This window comes from Manis javanica, chromosome 8 (assembly GCF_040802235.1).
Source record: "Manis javanica isolate MJ-LG chromosome 8, MJ_LKY, whole genome shotgun sequence".
NCBI classification, from domain to species: domain Eukaryota; kingdom Metazoa; phylum Chordata; class Mammalia; order Pholidota; family Manidae; genus Manis; species Manis javanica.
Genome location: NC_133163.1, coordinates 62,520,494 through 62,541,179, shown reverse-complemented (window position 1 = coordinate 62,541,179; position 20,686 = coordinate 62,520,494). Strand labels below are relative to the sequence as shown.

At 35.9% G+C, this 20,686-nt stretch overlaps 1 protein-coding gene across 6 annotated transcripts in view; it reads right to left on the bottom strand.

Annotated features, from left to right (window-relative positions):
* The window catches only part of RALGAPA1 (Ral GTPase activating protein catalytic subunit alpha 1), a 266,532-nt gene extending 259,889 nt beyond the window's left edge, over positions 1-6,643 (bottom strand). For 2 of the 6 annotated variants that reach the window (XM_073211346.1, XM_073211345.1), the window contains exon 1: positions 5,648-6,643. In XM_073211346.1, coding sequence (XP_073067447.1) covers positions 5,648-5,753 — 106 coding nt within the window. In that variant the 5' untranslated portion in view covers positions 5,754-6,643. The remainder of the gene's footprint in view (positions 1-5,647) is intronic. The other 4 variants (XM_073211347.1, XM_073211348.1, XM_073211350.1 and 1 more) reach the window with 4 other exon arrangements.
* Positions 6,644-20,686: the final 14,043 nt, after the last annotated feature.

The window sequence follows — 20,686 nt, the reverse complement described above, 5'->3', positions numbered from 1 at the left end:
TTAAGAAACTAGAAAAAGAGCAATTTAAACTAAAAGTAGAAAGAAGTAAACAATAACAATCAAAGCAGATATCAATGAAATTAAAACAGTAAAATTGAGAAAATCAATAAAGCCACAAGCTAGTTCTTTCAGCAACAGAAGTGACAGGCCCCTACTCAGACTGATCTGGAAAAGACAACCAATATCAGGAATGAGAGGCACAACATCACCACATATTCTACAGATATGAAAAGAAAAAAAAGGGAGTACTATGAACAATTTTATATCTAGAATATGAAAATTTACATGAAATGAGGAAGTTTCTTGAAAGACACAAACTATCACTGTTCACTCAAGAATAAGTAGATAACCAGAATCTATTACAGTAGTTAAAAACCTTCCCTCAAAGAAAATTCCAGATCCCGATGGCTTCACAGTGAATTCTACCAAACATTTAAGGAAAAAATAATAATAGCAATTCTACATGGACACTTCCAGAAAACTGAAAAGAAAGGAATACTTCTCAATTAATGCTATGAGGCTAATACTACTTGGTATCTAAATAAAGACTATTACAAGAAAAATATAGAAGAATATCCCTCATGAATAGACATACAAAACCTGTGAACAAACTCTCAGCATATCAAATCCAAGAATATGTAAATATGACAATACACAATTAACTGAGGTTTAAACCCTGAACCACAGAGTTCATTTAACATTTGAAAATCAAGGACTATTCATTATATTAACAACTGAAAAATAAAAATTCATTATATTGACAACTGAAAAAAGAAAAAAAAAACATTTGCTCATCTCAATAAAAGCAGAAAAAGCATTTGACAAATCCAACATCCAGTCCTGACGAAAAGTTTCAGCCAACTATGAACAGAATGAAACTTTCTCAAAAGGATAAAGGGTATCTATGAAAAACCTACAGTTAACATAGCACATGGTCACACACGCACACACACAAAATGCTTGCTTTCCCCTTACGATCAAGAACAAGACAAGGATGTACACTCTCACCACTTCTATTCTACACTGTACTAAAGGTTCTAGTGAGTTCATTCAGGCCAGAAAAAGAAAGTCATCCAAATCAGAAAGGAAGGAGTGAAACCGTCTTTAAGCACAATGAGATGGTATATGTAAACGGATTCTACAAAATCAACAGAATCAGTGAGTTTAGTAAGGTTTCAGAATTTAAGTTCAATACACAAAGTCAACTGCATCTCCTTACACTAGCAGTGAACAGTCAGAAACTGATATAAACATACCATTTATAAAAAGCATCAGAAGCAAAAAACATCATACTGACAAAAGATGTGTAAAACCTGTACATTAAAAACTACAAAACACTGCTACAGAAATTAAAACCCTATATAAATGGAGATATATACCTTGTTCTTGAGTCAGAGAATTCAATACTGTCAATTTCTCCCAAATTAACCTACAGATTTGCTACAATCAAAACAGAAATCTGAGTATATTTTATTTTCTTATTCATTTATTAGAAATTGACAAGCTAATCTTAAAACTCATACGGAAATGTTATGACCTGGCATACCTCCTTCTTCCCCCAAAACACTTTTGAAAAGGAAGAACAAAGTTGCAGGGACAGGATTTCAAGATTTATTTGAAGTTACAGTGAAAACAAACTGAAAAACTGCAATAATGGCACAAACACAGACAAATAGATCACTGAAACAACACAGAGTACAGAAAGAGGCATTCAAACATATAGACAACTGAGTTATGGAAAAAGTACAAAGGCAACTCAGTATTCAGTAGAAAGGGCAGTCTTTTTCAACAAATGGTGCTGGAACAATTGGATATCCATATACAAGAAAAAAAACTTCAATCCGTATCTCAAACCATATTTACAAAGTCATAAACCTAAATATAGATCCTAAAATTATAAAACTTCTGAAAGAAAGCATAGGAAAAAATCTTTCTGACTTTGGCTTAGACAAATTTACAGATACAACATGAAAAACATGAACCATTATAGTGGCTGAAATTAAGAAAACTGGCCATACCTAGTGGTGCTGGTGCATTTGTGAAAGAACTGGAACTATTATACAATGCTAGTGAGAATGGTAAAAAACAGTATACTAGTTTCTTAAAAAGTTAAACACATAACAGCCATATGACTCAACCATTCCACTCCTAGGTATTTATCCAAGAGAGAAAAAAGCACATGTTTAAACAGAGTACACCTCACAGTAGCTTTATTTGTAATAGCCCAAAACTGACAACTGAAATGTCCATCAAAAGGTGGATGGATAATCAAATTGTGGTATATCCATACAATGGAATACTACTCAGCAAAAAAAGTAATGTACTATTGTCGCACCACACAACATGAATTTCAAAATAATAAGGCTGAGTAAAAGAAACCAAAAAAAAAAAGAGTAAATACTGTGTAATTACATACATAATGCAAACTAATCTAGAATGGTAGCCGATCAGTGGTTGCCCATGGGTGGTGTAAGCAGGGGTGGAGGAAGAGATTACAAAAGGGTAGAAAGAAACTTTGGGAGGCTATACATGTATTTGTTATCTTGTCATGATATCAGGCTTCACAAGGTATATGCATATCAAAACTTATTCAACTATGTGCTTTAAATATGTACAACTTACTGTATGTCAATTATAACTTAACAACGCTATTAGAATGACCCAACGATAATCAATATATTTATTAGCTAAATAAGCTTTCATTTTTTTATTTCTAAATCAAGAAGACTGAACTGTTACCTTGCCAAAGAAAATCAACATTTAGTTAATATCCACTATATGCCAAGCATTATATTAACCACTGTACACATTAACTTAATATCATTACCTTAAGGCTTTTACTTGTAAAGAAGAGGGGAGGGAGGCTCACATGGAAAGCTAGAAAAGGTTTTATTTCTGTTTTTTAAGAACTCTAACTTCCAACTCCCACAAATCAAATATACAACAAAATCAATAAACACAGCAGATTTAAATCCAAATCCTTCACAGTCAAGTTCTATAAAGTCATCTGTTATTGTCCTACAGTAGGAACACATGACAGGAAAAAGGTTTACAATGGATGTTTAAATTATGTTCTCATATACTGGATGCACTGAATTCTCCTATAAATACCCTGAATGAATGGTAGTTCAATTTAAGAGTTAAATATATAGTTCAGATGGGACGCCCAAAAATTCAAAATCCTGTATGATTGGCAATGCCCAGTTACTTTGCAAACTAGTTTCCTCATAGTATTAACTTTATGTGAAATCTTCAAATCCAAGAAAGATTTGAAGTGGCTCCTCCATCTGCAAAATGAGGTACCTAATTGGGAGAACTCTTAAGACATCCTCTGGCCTTTGACATTCTACTTTCTTCCACTCAGTTTCTTAGGAATTACATTTATCACATTTCAAACACTATGAGTGCAACTACCTATAGATATACATTATTTTATTCAATTAATATATTAGAACCAAGGTAGCATTTGGAGGTCCATCCTTTACTTCTTATTTTGACAAGCTTCCTAAACCTCAGCACTACTGACATTTAGAGCTAGAAAACTGTTACGAGGGTTTATCCGTGCATTCTAAGATGGTTAGCAGCATTCCTGCTACCCACATAGATGCCAGTAGCACCTCCCCACAGTGTGACAACCAAGGTTCTCTACATATTGCCAATATCCCCAAGAGGGCAAAACTGTCTGTGGTTGAGAACTACTGTTCTAAAATAACTGTAGTAATCTCTTTGTACAGACCTCCTCCACTTACAGGGCAGGGAATCTGAAAGTACAATGTTCTTCATTTGAAGATTCTGAAGGCTATTTTAATGTTATATACAGTAGATGCTCCATTTTTTAAAAGCCCAAAAGTTATTAAAAAGCAAAATGCAATTTTATTTTTATTTAGTTTTTATTTGCAAACCAACAATGCTAGGCCCTACAAAATATGACATGCGTGGCCTCTTTAGACCATGTCTCTCAAACTGAAAACATTTTTACGGCAAAGAATGTAAACCATTCTTTCACCACTCTATAACTAAAAAACCATGGCAGTTAATAGAGGAAATGTCAATACTCTACCAGAACTCAACTTTATAACTCTGCCATCACCCAACCTACAATTTGTCCTAAACAGGTGTCAAATTCATTGTCTTCAATTTCAAACTGCCATTACCTGTGATACATCTCTGATATTCACACATAAACCTTTTTTGTCTCATTCTCGCAGCCAAATCTTTTCTTCAATGACAACTCTCAAGTAGAATGAAAATTAAAAAATCACAAGCTCAACTGTATTTAGGTTTATATTTTCTTGAAAACGTTTATATCACTAAACTGGATTTAACTGCTTTCTTAATATTCCACACGAATAAACAAAACTTACTTGTGATAAAGATTTGCTGTCATAAATGTAGGAAGAGTTGAAAACAAACGAGGCAAAATCTGGCCTCCAATTCTGCCTCTGCCTCCTGATAACTGGATGACCACTTAACATTCTCAAATATCAGCTTTCTCATTTGTAAAAAAAATGGAGGATAATTAAAACCTATCTCTAGAGTTATTTTAAGAATTAGTTATACTTTATTTGAAATCATTTTGTAAACCATATAAACGTTGGGCATTATTGGTGGTATTCCAGTGGTCTGAGTAAACAATATAAACACAAACTTCAAATAAGGGACTTACTTTTATCACTGAATAACTGTCCCTTGTCAAAACAAACACAGTTTAAGAAGAGAGCTTGAGATAATAAACAATGAACTAGGATTCAAGTATCTAGGTTCTACATTCAGTTCTGCCATTAACTCTCCGTCAACGCAGGCCAAATAACTTTCCTTTTCACCTCAGATTTCATCTATAAAGATCCAAGTACTGGAGCAGATGTTCCATAAGTATTATTATAGCCCACATCAGCTTACGAAATGACCGAATATCCAAAAACGGTTCCTTTAATACTGTATCCACACTCAGAGCATTGTTTGGTCTGCCAGCAAAACATACGAGGCAAACAGTAAGAAAACTATAATTAAATAAAAATATAATTCTATACAATTCTCGAGAAGCAAAGGATGCTATAAAACACCTTGTTTTTTAAATAATTAATTATAGGTGTCCCTTTAAATGACAGTAGTAATGAACAAGGTGCATTAGCAGAAGGGCGGGGTTCTTGCACACAAGCTTTTTGGGAACCACCCACTTCCCAAAGAGGTATAACAGCTTCCTCCTTGCCCTCATTTGCCAAGAAACTTGAAAGATCAGGTTTGTATTGTCCGAGTTTTTGTTTTGTTTTTCTTCTTCTCACTTGGGTGGGGATGGCGGCAGTCATCTGACAAACACCCTATAAACACCATTATCCACAACACCAAGCTTCCCTAAAGTCTAATAAAGATGTAATTTTGGGGAGTCACACTAGTTTTTAAAAATGAGTTCGGCCTGTCAACTTAGAATTAGATAACCCTGTGTTTGTGATTAGTGTCTGCCAATGGTCAAGTTTTCCCTTCCCCAAATCATCCGCCCTCCCGCGCGTCTCCGCAGAGGCGCCGCCTCGCCCTCGGCTCCCGCACGGAGCCAGGGCCGGAGGGAGAACCCCAGGGGCTCCCCGGAGAGGGAAGGCCGGGCCGGCCGGACCAGCCAGGCCTCTGGGCGCCGCCACTCCTTGCTCCTCACCGATGACGATGCGCAGGTGCTTGAGGCGAGTGAGCGCGTCCTTCTTGGTGTCCAACACCTTCTGGGTAGACTTCTTCACGTCCCCGTGCGGCTTCTTGGAGAACATGCTGCCGCTGCCGTCGCCGCCACGGCCGACTCGGTCCCCTCCCGGCGGCGGAAAGTGGAGCAAGTGGGCGGGGAGGATACTAGCGTGAGCGGCTCATTCACTCCCCGGCCTTGCTGGCCCGGGCGCAGCCGACTCCTCCCAGATCCAGGCCAGGAGCGCCACCTCCACCCGCCTCGCGCCGCGGCTGCAAGGCACCTTCGGCTCCGGCTCCAATATGGCGGATCCCCTCTCCCAGCCCGCACAGGGCGAGGGAAGCCGGGCGAACCGCCCGCCGCCGCCCGCTTCCTACAGCCGCCGCTCGCCGCCACAGTCCGGGGCTCTGGATCCGGAGCCACGGAGGTGCGGCTCTCGGCGGCAAGCAGCGCGACTCCTTTCTCCCTGAGGCCCCCTTAAGGTTAAAGCTTCTTTAGCAGTTCAGACCCTGCAGAGGCCGAAACGGAGACCTAGTGCGGTGATGGGGTTTCACGACTCTGCCGTCGGTGGCGAGTGGTCCCTATGGCAACCGCCTTCTGACGTCAAGGTTCTTGACGTCATGCCAGCGTGAGATCATCTGTGGCATTACCACCTTTAGTTTTCCTATGTAAGCAGCCAGAAAAGGAACAGAAGAGAGTTGGGGAGGGTTATTGCCGCGTACGCCAAAGCAAAGTGACTCTCAGCTAGACTCCCAGAGAGAGTCCTATAGTTTTTGTTTAAAAAGGCCCTTCATCTTCTCCACTGTTTAGTACATCACAGTAATTTAAGAAGATAGCTCCAAAACATCAAAGCAGACGTGAGATATGATTTAGGTGCCAATTCTGAAGGCCTTGTTTGTAACACTCCGACATTTTCTAAAATGAATTTTGTTTAAAGGATTTTTGTTTGTATTGCAAAGTGATTAACAATTCACTGTAGTTGAGAGATGTGTACGGTTATAGTACATCCTCTTGGTTAAAATATCTTGCACAAATAAATTAGTTCTCCCAAAAGCATGCTGCAAAAGGACAAATTAGAGAGAGAAGAAATCTGGAGAACTTTAAGAGTGAATTTTCTTAATATGTAAAGTGTTCACAAATCCAGGAGAAAATTGCTAAGGTGCAAGTAGAAAAATTAGTAGAGAACATGAAAGAAATTACAAAGAGTATACTCATTACTAAGCATGTGAAAAATGTTCATGCTCATTAATTATTTTTAAAAATCAGATTAAAATATTTACCCTAAGAACGCAGCAATCAAGTTCGAGAAAGACAGATGCACCCCTATGTTTATCGCAGCACTATTTACAATAGCCAAGAATTGGAAGCAACCTAAATGTCCATCGGTAGATGAATGGATAAAGAAGATGTGGTACATATACACAATGGAATACTACTCAGCCATAAGAAGTGGAAAAATCCAACCATTTGCAGCAACATGGATGGAGCTGGAGAGTATTATGCTCAGTGAAATAAGCCAAGCGGAGAAAGAGAAATACCAAATGATTTCACTCATCTGAGGAGTATAGGAACAAAGGAAAAACTGAAGGAACAAAACAGCAGCAGAATTACAGAACCCAAAAATGGACTAACAGGTACCAAAGGGAAAGGAACTGGGGAGGATGGGTGGGCAGGGAGGGATGGGGGGGGAAGAAGAAGGAGGGTATTAAGATTAGCATGCATGGGGGGGAGGGAGAAAGGGGAGAGTGGGCTGCACAACACAGAGAGGACAAGTAGTGACTCTACAACATTTTGCTAAGCTGATGGACAGTAACCGTAATGTGGTTGTTAGGGGGGACCTGATATAGGGGAGAGCATAGTAAACATAGTATTCTTCATGTAAGTGTAGATTAAAAATTAAAAAAAAAAAAAGAAAGAAAGAAAGAAAAGGGGATTACTCCTTAACAGGATAAAACTATTGGTAAATCAAAGATCAACGCATGCTTTAAATATCCTTAATGTTGATCACTTAAAGGGTGTCAGATGATCATCTATGGAGGTACTCTTTTCTGATAATATTCCTTTCTCTTAATTAAAAAAAAAAAAAAAGCAGTTACTGTGTGCTGACCTCCAATGAGTTCTGCACAGTGGTATAGAGGGCATGTCAAAGTGTGGGCAAAGGGTCTGTTTGTTTCTATGCAGAAGATCAAGGCCTAGCTTGGATACCCAGAAAATGAACTAAGATACGATATGAGGAGGAGCTTCCGGCATCAGCACTCTCTGGAGGACTTGTGCCGGGGGATGATCATCAAAAAGCCTCCACAGGGATCCGGACGATGCTGCGGTTGTGGCTGCATCCAGCCCACCGTCTCCTGGACCTGCCATAGGAATGAGGAGGGAGATGTCTAGGCTGGCATGTACATACAGTGAGACAACGAATTTGACCGGATCTGTACTGTTGGAACTCAACCAGGAGTTGGGAGGGGTGCAAGTTGTAGCACTCCAAAATCTCATGACTATAGACTATCTATGGTTAAAAGAACATATGGGATGTGAACAGATCCCAGAAATGGGCTGCTTTAATTTGTCTGATGGTTCAAGTACAGTTGGACAATATCCATCATATCATAGATAAATTTTCACAAATGCCTAGGGTGCCTAAATGGTTTTCTTGGCTTCACTGGAGATGGATGGTAATTATAGATTTGCTTTGTTTATGTCACCGTATTCCTATTATGTTAATATGTGTGTGCAAACTAGTTAGTAGTTTAAAACCTATACATACTTAAGGTACTATACAAGAAGATATGTCAAAGAAATAATCAATCCTCCCATGTTTCCTTCATATGCTACATCTATAGCTTTTCTTCTTCCTTCCTAATTACAACCCTTAAATAGAATTCGTGCCTTATATCAAATTTACCGAGTATCATAATTCCTCCAGGTGGTAAAGATACCTCGAGACAAGTGCTGGGCATAGAAGCCACAGGGCATAAATCTGCAAAGAAGTAAAAAGCTAACCTTTGCAAACAATATGGCTTCTCTCTCACTTACCAACTTTACATTTCCCTGTATGGCCCCGGAAGATGACTGGTTAGCCAGAGACGGGTAAGATTCCTCAAGGGAGGAACAACCTAAGACAGGCACAGTCGCAGGGGGGCCATCAGGTGAGAATTTGGGGACCAACAGAGGTGAGACTCATAACCTCACCCCCCCCTGCTCTGAGAGAAATCTTCTGCATCCGTGGATGTCTTGCTGCCCTTGTCTAGCCTGGATTAATACTTAGTCCATAGGCACACACCTGATCATCTGATCATCTACATTTGCCTTCTTACAGCACTAAACTATGTTTTCTACCTTTATCTTGCATCTACCTACCACTTCAGCATTTTATTAAAAATAAAAATAATAATAATAGGAGAAATGTGGGATCAACATATAAATCAAGTACAAAAATCAAACGAATATTCATATTTGACCTGATTGTTTATAGGTAATAATGCATGATCAAAACCGAAAGTTTCTGTGATGAATGCCCTTGTACTGTTCACCATGTAAGAATTAATTCACTATGTAAGAATTCGTTCACCATGTAAGAACTTGTTCGTTATGCTTCAGAAGATTGGAGACTGATGAGAATTAGGCTTGAGATGGATTAGTGATTGTACATTGAGCGTTGACCCCCCTATACTGAATTTTATTGTTGTTAACAACCATTTGATCAATAAATATGAGAGATGCCCTCTCAAAAAAAAAAAAACTCATCAAATGTATACTTAAAATGCATGCATTTTTTACATGATGTAAATTATATCTTAAAGTTGATTTTAAAAGTAAAGAAAATTAAAAAGGGTTTACTTGAAAAAAAAATCAAACGAATAATCATATCTGACTTGATTGTTTATAGTTCATGATGCATGATCAAAACCGAAAGTTTCTGTGATATGACTGCCCTTGCACTGTTCACCATGTAAGATCTTATTCACCATGTAAGAGCTTGTTCACCATGTAAGAACTTGTTTGTTATGCTTCAGATAATTGGAGACTGTTGAGAATTAGGCTTGGGGTTGATTAATGATTGTGCATTGAGTCCCCTATACAGAATTTTATTGTTGTTAACAACCATTTGATCAATAAATATGAGAGATGCCCTCTCAAAAAAAAATCAGATTAAAATAACACTTTTAACACTTTTTAAACAGATTTATTAAGGTGTAATTGATATACAATAAACTGAATATTTTCAAAATGTACATGTGCCAAGTTCAATTTTTGCATACACCTAAGAAAACATCACCAAAATCAAAATAGTGGTTCTTTTACTTTTTAAAAAAATATCCATCACCCCACAAGTTTTCTCTTGCCCCTTTGAAATCCCTCCTTCCCACTGCCCTACTCCTAGTCTCCAGGAAACCATGAATCTGCTTTCTGTCACTTGGGGTTTATATTTCCTAGAGTTTTATATAATGTAACAAGTATACACTTTTTTTGTCTGGCTTCTTTCACTCAATGTAATTTTTTTAACAATAATATATCAGTCAAATTAATAAACTTTGTTTTTAAATTAGCCATCTTATTGCTAGTGACTGTGAAAGACACTGCTATCATTTACTAGGAAAAAGCATTAATTACTACAAGCTTACTGGAAATTAAAATTTGGCATTATGTATCAAGACACTTAAAATTGTTTATATACCTTGATTCATTAGTTTCAGTTTCAGAACTATTCTTAAAAAATCAGAAATGGGAAAAATATGTAAAAGTATTAAAGCGTGATTTATAATACTGAAAGATTTAGAAAAAATAGGAATGTCATCAGACAGGGGATATTATAAGTGGAATGCTATACAGCCATGAAGAATGTTAATATGAAGACTTTTTTAAATGACATGGTAAATACTTGACAGCATTAAGTGAAAAAGCATGTTCAAACTGAAAATATGTAGTTATCAAAACTGAAAGAAATTATGTATATAAAATATACAAAAAAGATGAAAAAATACTCAAAAATTGTGATTATGTCTGAAAAGTGGAATTACAAGTGATTTTAATTTTCTTCATATTTGGCTTGGTTTTTTTTTTTTACAAAAAGCATATATTGCTTTTACAATTTAAAAAACAAGTTTTTCTTAAAGAAAGTTAAAATCTGTGACTTTTAAACTCACAAAACAAATTAAGATGTATATGTAGGAACAGAAACTCCTTGGAAACAGGGCTTTTTAAAAATTTCATCTTTTATCCTACTGTGGCACAGAATAAACATTTGTTGGTCTTTAAATTGTGTTGCATTACAGAATGGTTTCTTTTGATAGTATAGTCATCTGATCACATGATTTTGATTATCATTAATTTGGTGATTTTAGACATCTGTGTCCCTATAAACTAAGTCTCTTTTCTGGGATTCTGATTGGATCTCACCTCTTGGAGGTTCCACAAGCTACTAGAGTTTAATATTTACAGAACTGCTCTTGTTACCTTTGTCCTCCTGCCTCCCAAACCTGACGTTCCTCTTTTATCACACATCTTCATTGATAATACCTTTTCAATCCAGAATCTAGTATCATTTTAAGACTTCTCCTTCTCCTTTCTTATCCAGTCAGTTACCAAGACCTGATGATTCTACTTTCTAAATATTTCTTGACTTCGTCCTCTTTCTTCCTTATCACAACCTTTGTTCAGGCTCAGGTTTTCACCATTTCTAGGCAGGTGTGCTTTAAATGGCAGTGGTTTCCTCCTCAAACTCACATTTTAGTAGTATTTGAGCATCCACTCCTTTTGAAGTAAATGTTAAGAGTTAAAAAAATAACTGAGTCTTATCTTCTTGCTATCAATGTTTGAATATTGTGTTAATGAAGAAAAGTGGCATAGATAAATCAAGATATTATTTCTTTTTCTTTTTTTTTTGTTGGTATGGTTTGTGGATACATATTTGTTTAAGGCTACATCTTAACAGTCAGGTAATGTATAGCCCTTCGTATCAAAGAATAAAAATTCACATTGAGGAACTAACATCAGAGATATGTCCAGATTTTCTACCTTGCTTCCCCTTTAATAGTGATTATGACCAGCATCTCTAAGTCTGCTAAGAAGACTCACGAAAAACAGACTTAGTCTTCTTGCTCTTGCTAAATTTATTGGAGATCCAAAAAAAAACAAAAAACAAGGTAACTAGCTACATTGATTGGAGTGGATATATGTTGGTTTGCCTGCCCTCTGGTAATCATACCCAGATTTTCTTTAGAAAGCCATCCCTCTCTGTTTCATTTGATCTTATGTCCCACTTCCCTTTTTAGACTTCAGTATTCTAGCACCCTGGGCAAAACAAGTGTGTTATGGATGGGCACATGACCAGGTCAGTCCAATAAGATTCACTCCTACATTTATTGGAGAAACAGAAACTTTTTTCTCAGGATGAGGGTCTGGAACTGCAAGGAACCTACACATGAAAAGAATCTGTTGGTGATAAAGCCAACGCCTGGCAGCAGTGGGGATAGCTAGGAAGAGAGTGAGTCCTGATAACTAACACTGGGCATTTGACTCCAACTTGGCTGAAGTACCACAGCCTTTTCTATTTCACAGGCCAATAACGTCCTTATTTTACTGAAGCTATCTTGAGTTAGGGTTCAGTCTCTTTTGATAGGAAAAGTCATGATTTACAAATTTTTTAAATATTCTGCTAGGCTGAATCAGGATTAGAAATTTTAAAAGAACTGCTTGAAAACAATATTGCAGCTCTCTTCTGAAGTCCTCGTATAGCACTTTCTTTTTTCTCTGCTGTGATGCTCAGCTACACTCCAGGTTGTAATCATTCCATGCTTCATCTCCCTTATATTAATCTCTCCTTAAAATAGGTTTTTGTTTCATATTTTCCTGTGTTCCAAATCCAAGGCTGAAGAGTTGTTTTCTCTCCCTCCCTTCTTCCCTTTTTCTCTTTCTGTCTTCCTCTCTCTATGACTGTCTTTGCCTCTTTCTCTGCCCTCCCCAAAGGTACCCAGCATGTGGCAGGCATTCAATACATATTTGTAGAAAAAATTAGTAAACACTAGGCACTCAGTAATGCTTACTGAATTTACACAAATTGTTGTAATAGAATTGCTGGTCCTGCTGTCAATTCAGGAATAGTAATCTGCTTAGGGGAGATACCTTAGGAGAGGAGAGGATGGTGGAAGGAGAACAAAAAAAGGGCAAACACTGCTTAATGGGGCAAGCCAAAATGTACACAAAGCTAATCTTTTACTTTGCAGTTTTTGATTCATACAGAAATGCGTCCTATGCTTTCCTTAGGGTTAGAGATGAAATGTTTTTTTAGCTTTTATGTTGATTGTTTCAATTGTGAGGATTACATTGCTATTAGGGTCTTAAAACATCAGAATGTGTATATTCTTTGCCAAGGATAAAAAGGAAAAGAAGTCTCTATTAAACACTTCCATGACTTATCCATGCAAATGAGCATAAGTTGTAACTAGAGACACAAGCAGAAAGATAAACTTGGAGACTACAATTTGGACAATTCATTCTATCCTAAATCCATTACTAAGAATATTTTTGTATACTATTTATGTGTTTTCTTCATATATTTTTTCCTATCTGTTATATCATATCCCAGTTTTTTGCTACAAACAGTGTGACAACAAAAAGAATTTTAAATAGTACCGTATATAATTTCTTTGAAATTAATCTTGGTTTCTTTTTCTATTGTGTATTTTTTCTTTTTCAGTCCTCTTTTCCCTATTGCACTGCATATAAATACAGATATGTTCCCAGGTTTTCCTCTGCAAAGAAATATTCAAGATGCCAATTTCATTGATGGGTCAGCCAAAGAATCTGCAATAGCTGAAGAAAATCAATAAATTCTGAATGGTATGAATTGAAACTTTCTTGGAAACTTAACTCCTCAAAATCATTTCATTAAGAGTGAGGCTGTTTGTTTGCAGAACCGTTTTCCTCCTACATTCTCACCCACAGCAATAGCCCTCTCCAAAATACAATGAAATATTCGATTAGCATAGAAAAAATGTTTTAATTCAACAGAGAACTGTAATACTTTTGTCAAAATTATGTTTTAAAAAATTCAACACTTTGCTTAATAATAGTTTTCTTTCAGTGACAATCTTATATATTTTTTAAGTTTACAAAAGTGTATTTAGATCCCACAGGTGTGTGACTTGTATGTCTGTATCACCAAAGTTAGAGCTTATTTTGAGGAAGCATTACAATATAGTGAAAAATGAATACATTTTTCAAGGAATTTGGATTCTAGTGCTTCTCAGCGACAGTTTTCTCATTAGTGAAATCAAGATGAGGTCTGCTCCTCAGGTTTTTGTGAAACTCAGGAAATAATACAGAGTTTTCAATCATCTTTAGAATTAGGTAGCTCTGAATTAGACATTCCATTTTGGGATTTAATTGCTCTGGGATCCCTGGCATATATTTTAAACTCTCTGAGCCTGATTTTTCTCCTATGTAAACCACATCAGTAGATGTGATAATTAGATGAGAAATGGTATTGAAAGTTGCTTCTGTAATGGTTGACACAGCTTATAACATTCCTTTCTTTTCCCTCCCTTCATAGACTTTTAAAAGAGCAATTTGTGTGACTGTTTATTAAAGATTTGCTTTCTCACCAGACTGTAAATTCCCTGAGGTCACAGAGCATATAGGTTTTATCTAAAGCTGAATCCCAATCTTCTTGCAAAGTGCCTATTACAAAATGCCTCTAATTAGTATTTGTTGAATGGGAAAATGGATGTCAGTTCCCCTCCCTTTCTCCTGCACAGGCACTCGGTAAATGTTTGGTGAATGAATGAAATAATTTCAGAAAATAAAAATGTAATGTAACATTAATAGTAATTTATATGGCTGGGATACCTGAGGGAAAAAAAAAGGAAACCCCATTGTAAAACAAACTGGCATAAATGTAATTTAGACATAGCATGCTCAGCCCTCTGATTTTCTTTATCCATTGACTTAAATACTAGAATTCTTTGAAAATATAAGCTCTCCTCACTGGAGAAAAATTCATTCTGAAGAGAAAAACCCAGATAATTCTCTTGGAAATATTGCTTGTAAAAACTGAAATTCAAACTTATGTTTAAAACCATGAAAATCCCAAGAAAAATAGCTAATCATCAATCTCCCAAATGTGAACATGTTAGATTACTATTTTTTATAATGTCAGGTTTATTTTAATTTAAGAAATTTTTAAGCTAATAGATCGATTTTTTTAATAGGGCTTATTTTTGTGGATCAGCTCTAGGATCACAGCAAAACTGAGAAGGAGGTAGAAATATTTCCCACATGCTCTGCACCCACACATGCACAGTCTCTCCCATTATTGATATCCCCCAGCAGAGTCATGCATTTGTTACAGTTGATGAATGTATACTGACACATCATTGTAAGCCAAAGACTGTAGTTTACATTAGGGTTCACTTTTGGTGATGTACATTTTATGGGTTTGGACAAATGTGTGATGACATGTGTCCACTATTATAGTATCATATAGAGTATTTTTCACTGCTTTAAAAATTTTCCATGCTCTCCTATTTTTCCCTGCCCTAACCCCTGGCAGCCACTCATCTTTTGACTGAATAGGCTCATTTTCTTAAACAATTTTACATTTAAGTAAAAATTTGGCAGATAGTTTGGAGAGTTTCAATATGTCCAACTCCCACACAGTTTCCCTTATTATTAACATCTTATGTTATGGTATATTTATTACAATTAATAAACAGTAATGATATTTTTTACTAACTGAACTAGGTAGTTTGTTAAGATTTGCTTATTTGTTATCTAATGTCCTTTTTCTGTTCCATGATCTTATCCAGGAAACCCTATTACATTAAGTTATCATTTCTCCTTAGGCTCTTCTTGGCTGTAATAGATTCTCATTATTTTCCTTGTTTTTTGATGACCTTGAGAGTTTTGAGGAGTACTGGTCAGGTTTTACAGAAGGATGCTCTTCTCTTGAAGTCTGTCTGATGTTTTTCTCGTGATTTGACTAAGGTTATAGGTTTTGGCAAGAAAGATCACAGAAGTAAAGTGCCATCTGCATTGCACATATCATCGGTGCATGCTGTCAATATGACTTATCACTCTAGATGGTGACCTTGATCACCTGGCTGAAGTATTGTTTGTCAGGTTTCTCCAAGGTGAAGAGTTTTTGGTTTTGTTTTGCTTTTGCCTTTTCTACACCATATTCTTTGAAAAGAAATCACTATGTGCAGCCATTATTTCTTAATTGACTGCATTTTATTATAAAAGCTTGAACATTTACTCCTATTACTTTAGACATTGTATCTGTTTTAGTTTCATTATTGTGAATGAGAAAGTTGAAATTCCAACTGTATTGCAATGGTAAAAGTAGGCAGAATGCTTACCAGGTGAATCCTAATGAAACACAAATGACAAGGATCTGAAGTTAGCAGTTTGAAAATTAAGAACCAAAAGAAATGATCAAGAGATAGACCAGTGGTTCTTAAAGCTTTAGATCTCAGGATGAAAATTTTTGAGGATCTGTAAAGAGTTTTACTAATCTATTACATTATTAACAATTGAAGCTGAGGAAGCTACAAAATTCTGTTGAAAGCAATCAGACATATAAATAAATGGAGATATTTTGTGTTCATGGAGTGGACTATTCAGTGTTCTTAAGATGTCACTTCTTCCCAACTTGATCTACAGACTCAACACAATACCAGATAAAATCCCAGCAAGATATTTTGAAGATATCAACACACTGATTCTAAAGGTAACATGAAAGTCAAAAGATTCGGAATAGCCAACACAAAACTGAAGAACAAAGTTGTTACAGCCTGATTTCAAAACTTACTATACAACTATAGTAATTCTGATAGCATGGTATTATTGAAATAATAGATACAATATTGGAACAGAATAGAGAGCCCAGAAATAGACTCACCTAAATATAGTGAACTGATGTTTGACAAAGGAGCAAAGGCAATTCAATGAAAAAAGGATAATCTTTTCAACAAATGGTGCTAGAACAAATGGACATCCACATGCAAAAAAAAACCCAGACCTTAATGCTTTTCATGAAAGTTAATTAAAAGTGGAGCATACCTAAAGATAAAAATGAAAAACTATTAAACTCCTAAAAGAAAACATAGGAGAAAATCTAGGTGAGCTTTCATTTAGGGATGAGTTTTAAATGTAGCACTAAAAGCATAATCCATGAAAGAAAAAAACTGATAAGTTGGATTTTATTAAAATTAAATTTTCTGCTCTGTGGAAAACACTTAAAATAATCACAAGACAAACCACAGATTGGGAGAAAATCTTTACAAAACACATACTTGATAAAGGACTTGTTTAAAATATACAAAGAACTTTTAAAAGTCAACAATAAGGAAACAAGTGACCCACTTAAAAAATGAAAAAAAAAAGGCTGAGCAGAAATAGCTTAATTAAAGAATGGGCAGAGGACCTGATTAGACATTTCTCCAAAGAAGACATACAGATGACCAAAAGGCACATGAAAAGATGCTCCACATCACTAATCATCAGGGAAATGCAAATCAAAACCACAATGAGATATCACTTTACATCAGTCAGAATGGCCACTATCCAAAAGATAAGAAATAATAAGTGCGGGTGAGGATGTGGAGAAAAGTGAACCCTCTTATACTGTTGGTGGGAATGTAAGTTGGTGCAGCCACTATGAAAAGTGCTATGGAGGTTCTTCAAAAACTAAAAATACAAATACCATACAACCCAGTAACTCCACTTCTAGGAATTTATTCAAGAAAACAAAATCTACAATTCAAAAAAGATGAATGTACCTCAATTTTATTGCTGCATTATTTACAATAGCCAATAAATGGATGCAACCAAAGTGTCCATCAGTAGATGAATGGAAAAAGATGTGGTATGTATGTATAATCAAATATTATTCAGCCATAAGAAAGAAAGAAAAATCCTGGCATTTGTGACAACATGGGTGGACCTAAGGGGTACGTGAAATAAGCCAGGCAGAGAAAGACAAACACCATATGATTTCACTTATATGTGGAATCTAAAAACAAAACAAAACAAAATGAACAAAACAGCAGTAGACTCATAGACACTGAGAAATGACTGGTATTTATCATAAGGGAGGGCTTAGGATGGGTGGGTGAAATAGGTGAAGGGGAGGAAGACACACACACACACACAAAAAAACTGAACAGACATCTCACCAAAGAAGTATACAGATAGCAAATAAGCACATGAAAAGATCATCAGCATCATTTGTCATTAGTAAATAGCAAATTAAAACAGCAGTGAGATACTACTGCACACATATTAGAATGACTAAAATTCAAAATGCTGGCAACACCAAAAGTTGGTGGGAATATAGAGCACAGCACTCTCATTCATTGCCAGAGGAGCATAAAATGGTACAGCCCACTTTATGGAGTTCTTACAGAGTTAAACATAGTCTTACCATATGACCCAGCAATTACACTCTAAGGTAATCACCCAACTGATTTGAAAATACATTCTCACAAAAGTCTGCACACAAATGTTTATAGTATCTTTGTTCATAATTCCAAAAACTGGAAGAACCAAGACATCCTTCAATAGGTAAAATGAATAAACAAACTGTGGTACATCCATACAATGGAATATTATGTGGCAATAAAAAGAAATCACACCATGATAACACAGGGATGAATCTTCAATGTATATTACTAAGTGAAAGAAGCCAGTCTGAAATGGCTACATACTGTATAGTTCTAATTATATAATATTCTGGAAAAGGGAATATTTTAACACAGTAAAAACAGTGTTTTCCAAGAGGTTGGTGGGAGGGAGAAAGGGTTGAATAGCTGAAGCACAGGGGATTTTTTAGGGTGGTGAAATTAATCTATATGATACTGTAATTAAGGATACTTGACTCTATGCATTTGCCAATACTCATAGAAGTTTATAGCACATAGAGTAGACCTCAACATATACAAATTAAAATAAATCTTGTAGGAAGTTAGAGGATCCCAGTTTGGGACACAGAATGTGACAAAATTATTTATATTACAATGTATTAAACAACCTCACTGAAGAAGGTGGGGGGAAAGGTACTCATTTGGAAATGAATGAAATCTGTGGGATTAAAGCTTAAAGAAAATGTACATAAACATTATAGTTAATAAAGTTGCTTCCCATGGGAGTATGAGTTAATTCTGTTCTGCTACACATGTACACTGGAATTAAATAATTAAGTAAATGGATGGCAGATGGTGGCACCCAAGTATTTTATTGTTGGAGTGGGAGTTATTCAGATAAGCACAAGGAGGAGGGTAGTGGATCCATCTGGTAGTGGATGCAAGTGGGAGGTATCAATATGAACTCATACAGATACCAAGAGTTACACATAGAAATATTTATAGATAGGTTATATAGATAGATTAGTAAACACATCTTTATTTCCTTGCTCTGTCAGTTGAGAGGCCTAAGGAGCAATGACACCCTAGTAGCAGCATGCATACCTGGCACCCAGATCTTGGATTTTGTTACCATTTTCCCATATAAAGAACCAAGGCTCTTTGGAATAATGGCTGATTCTAGGAATGGGGCAGGAAATATACAGGATGGGCCTGGAACCTTTTGCAGTGCTAGAAAGTAAGGAAGGGCCCTTCCCCCTTTGGCACCTTCACTACTTTCCCCACCCCCCACCTGTCGCCGCACACAAATACACAAATGATAGGGGTATGTCAACGGAAAGAGGATCCAGTGATCAAAGATGAAACAATGTGAATAACAAAATCAACAAAGTACTATTAGATTATAACCCAAAATATAATATAAATATCTGTGAGTCCCTACTGATATAACTAAATGATTGAATAAATAAATAAATGTGGGTGAAATCTCCCATGCAAAAATAATTCCAAAAAATATACATAGATACCTAAGAAGATGGAGAATAACTCTTACTTCTTAGGTATGGTCTGCACATTTCTTCCGAAGAGCATAGTATGGAAGGGGAAGGGAAATAACTTCACAGTGGAGAAGAAACACTACCTCACTCAGGTAATCAAGGTCAAGTCAACAGTGATAAATCACACTGATAGTATGTGCCCTTAATTGATGTGATTAAAATGGCACTTCACCTCTGTGGTCTTCTTCCCCAAAACCTGTAACTTCAGTCTAATGAGAAAAACAGCGCAGTTGACCAATACTCTTCAAAACTGCCAAAGTCATCAAAACCAAGGAAAACTGGAGAAACTATCACAGCCAAGAGACTAAGGAGAAATGATGACTAAATTTAATAAGGTATTCTACATGGGTTCCTGGAATAGAAAAGGGACATTAGGTAAAAAGTAAGGAAATCTGATAAACTATGTAGTTTAGTTAATAATAACATTATTGATTCACTAATTGTAACAGATGTACCATACCATCTGTAAGTAAAGGAAACTGGATACAGGGCATATGGGAACTCTGTACTATCAGCTCAATTTTTTTCTATAAATCTAAAACTGTTCTAAAAAATAAAGTCTCTTAAAAAATTAAGCCTGAGAAATTTAAAACTGTTTTAATATAAAACAATAATTAAAATAACTTAAAAATAACAATGATAAGCCACAGCATAACATTCATGGGTTTTTTGAAAAATGTATTTATGAGCAGACATGTTTATGAAAAAAATATCTTTTTTTTTCTAAACAAAGTATTTAGTGAGAAAAGTGTCACTGTTTTACATCTTTTTGCAAATCTCTTTACTATTTGGCTTCATGGAAGATAGCTGGATTTTTATGAAGTAATATGTTCTTTTGGTTGAAGTGTATGAAAAAATGCTGGCCTTATACAGATATGTACTTGGGAAAGGGGAATATTTACATATTTGATTTTTTACTTGCCAAATATTCAAGTCTAAATTGCTATAGTTTGTCAGTTCTTTCAAGTAAAAATGTCATTCCTCAAATCAAATTTCTAGGTCAACTCACAACTCAATTGCACAAATGTTTTTCTTTAAGACCATTGTACTACAGTATGCAGCCTTATTGCTTTATGCTCCTTCCCATTTGGCCACAGAAAATA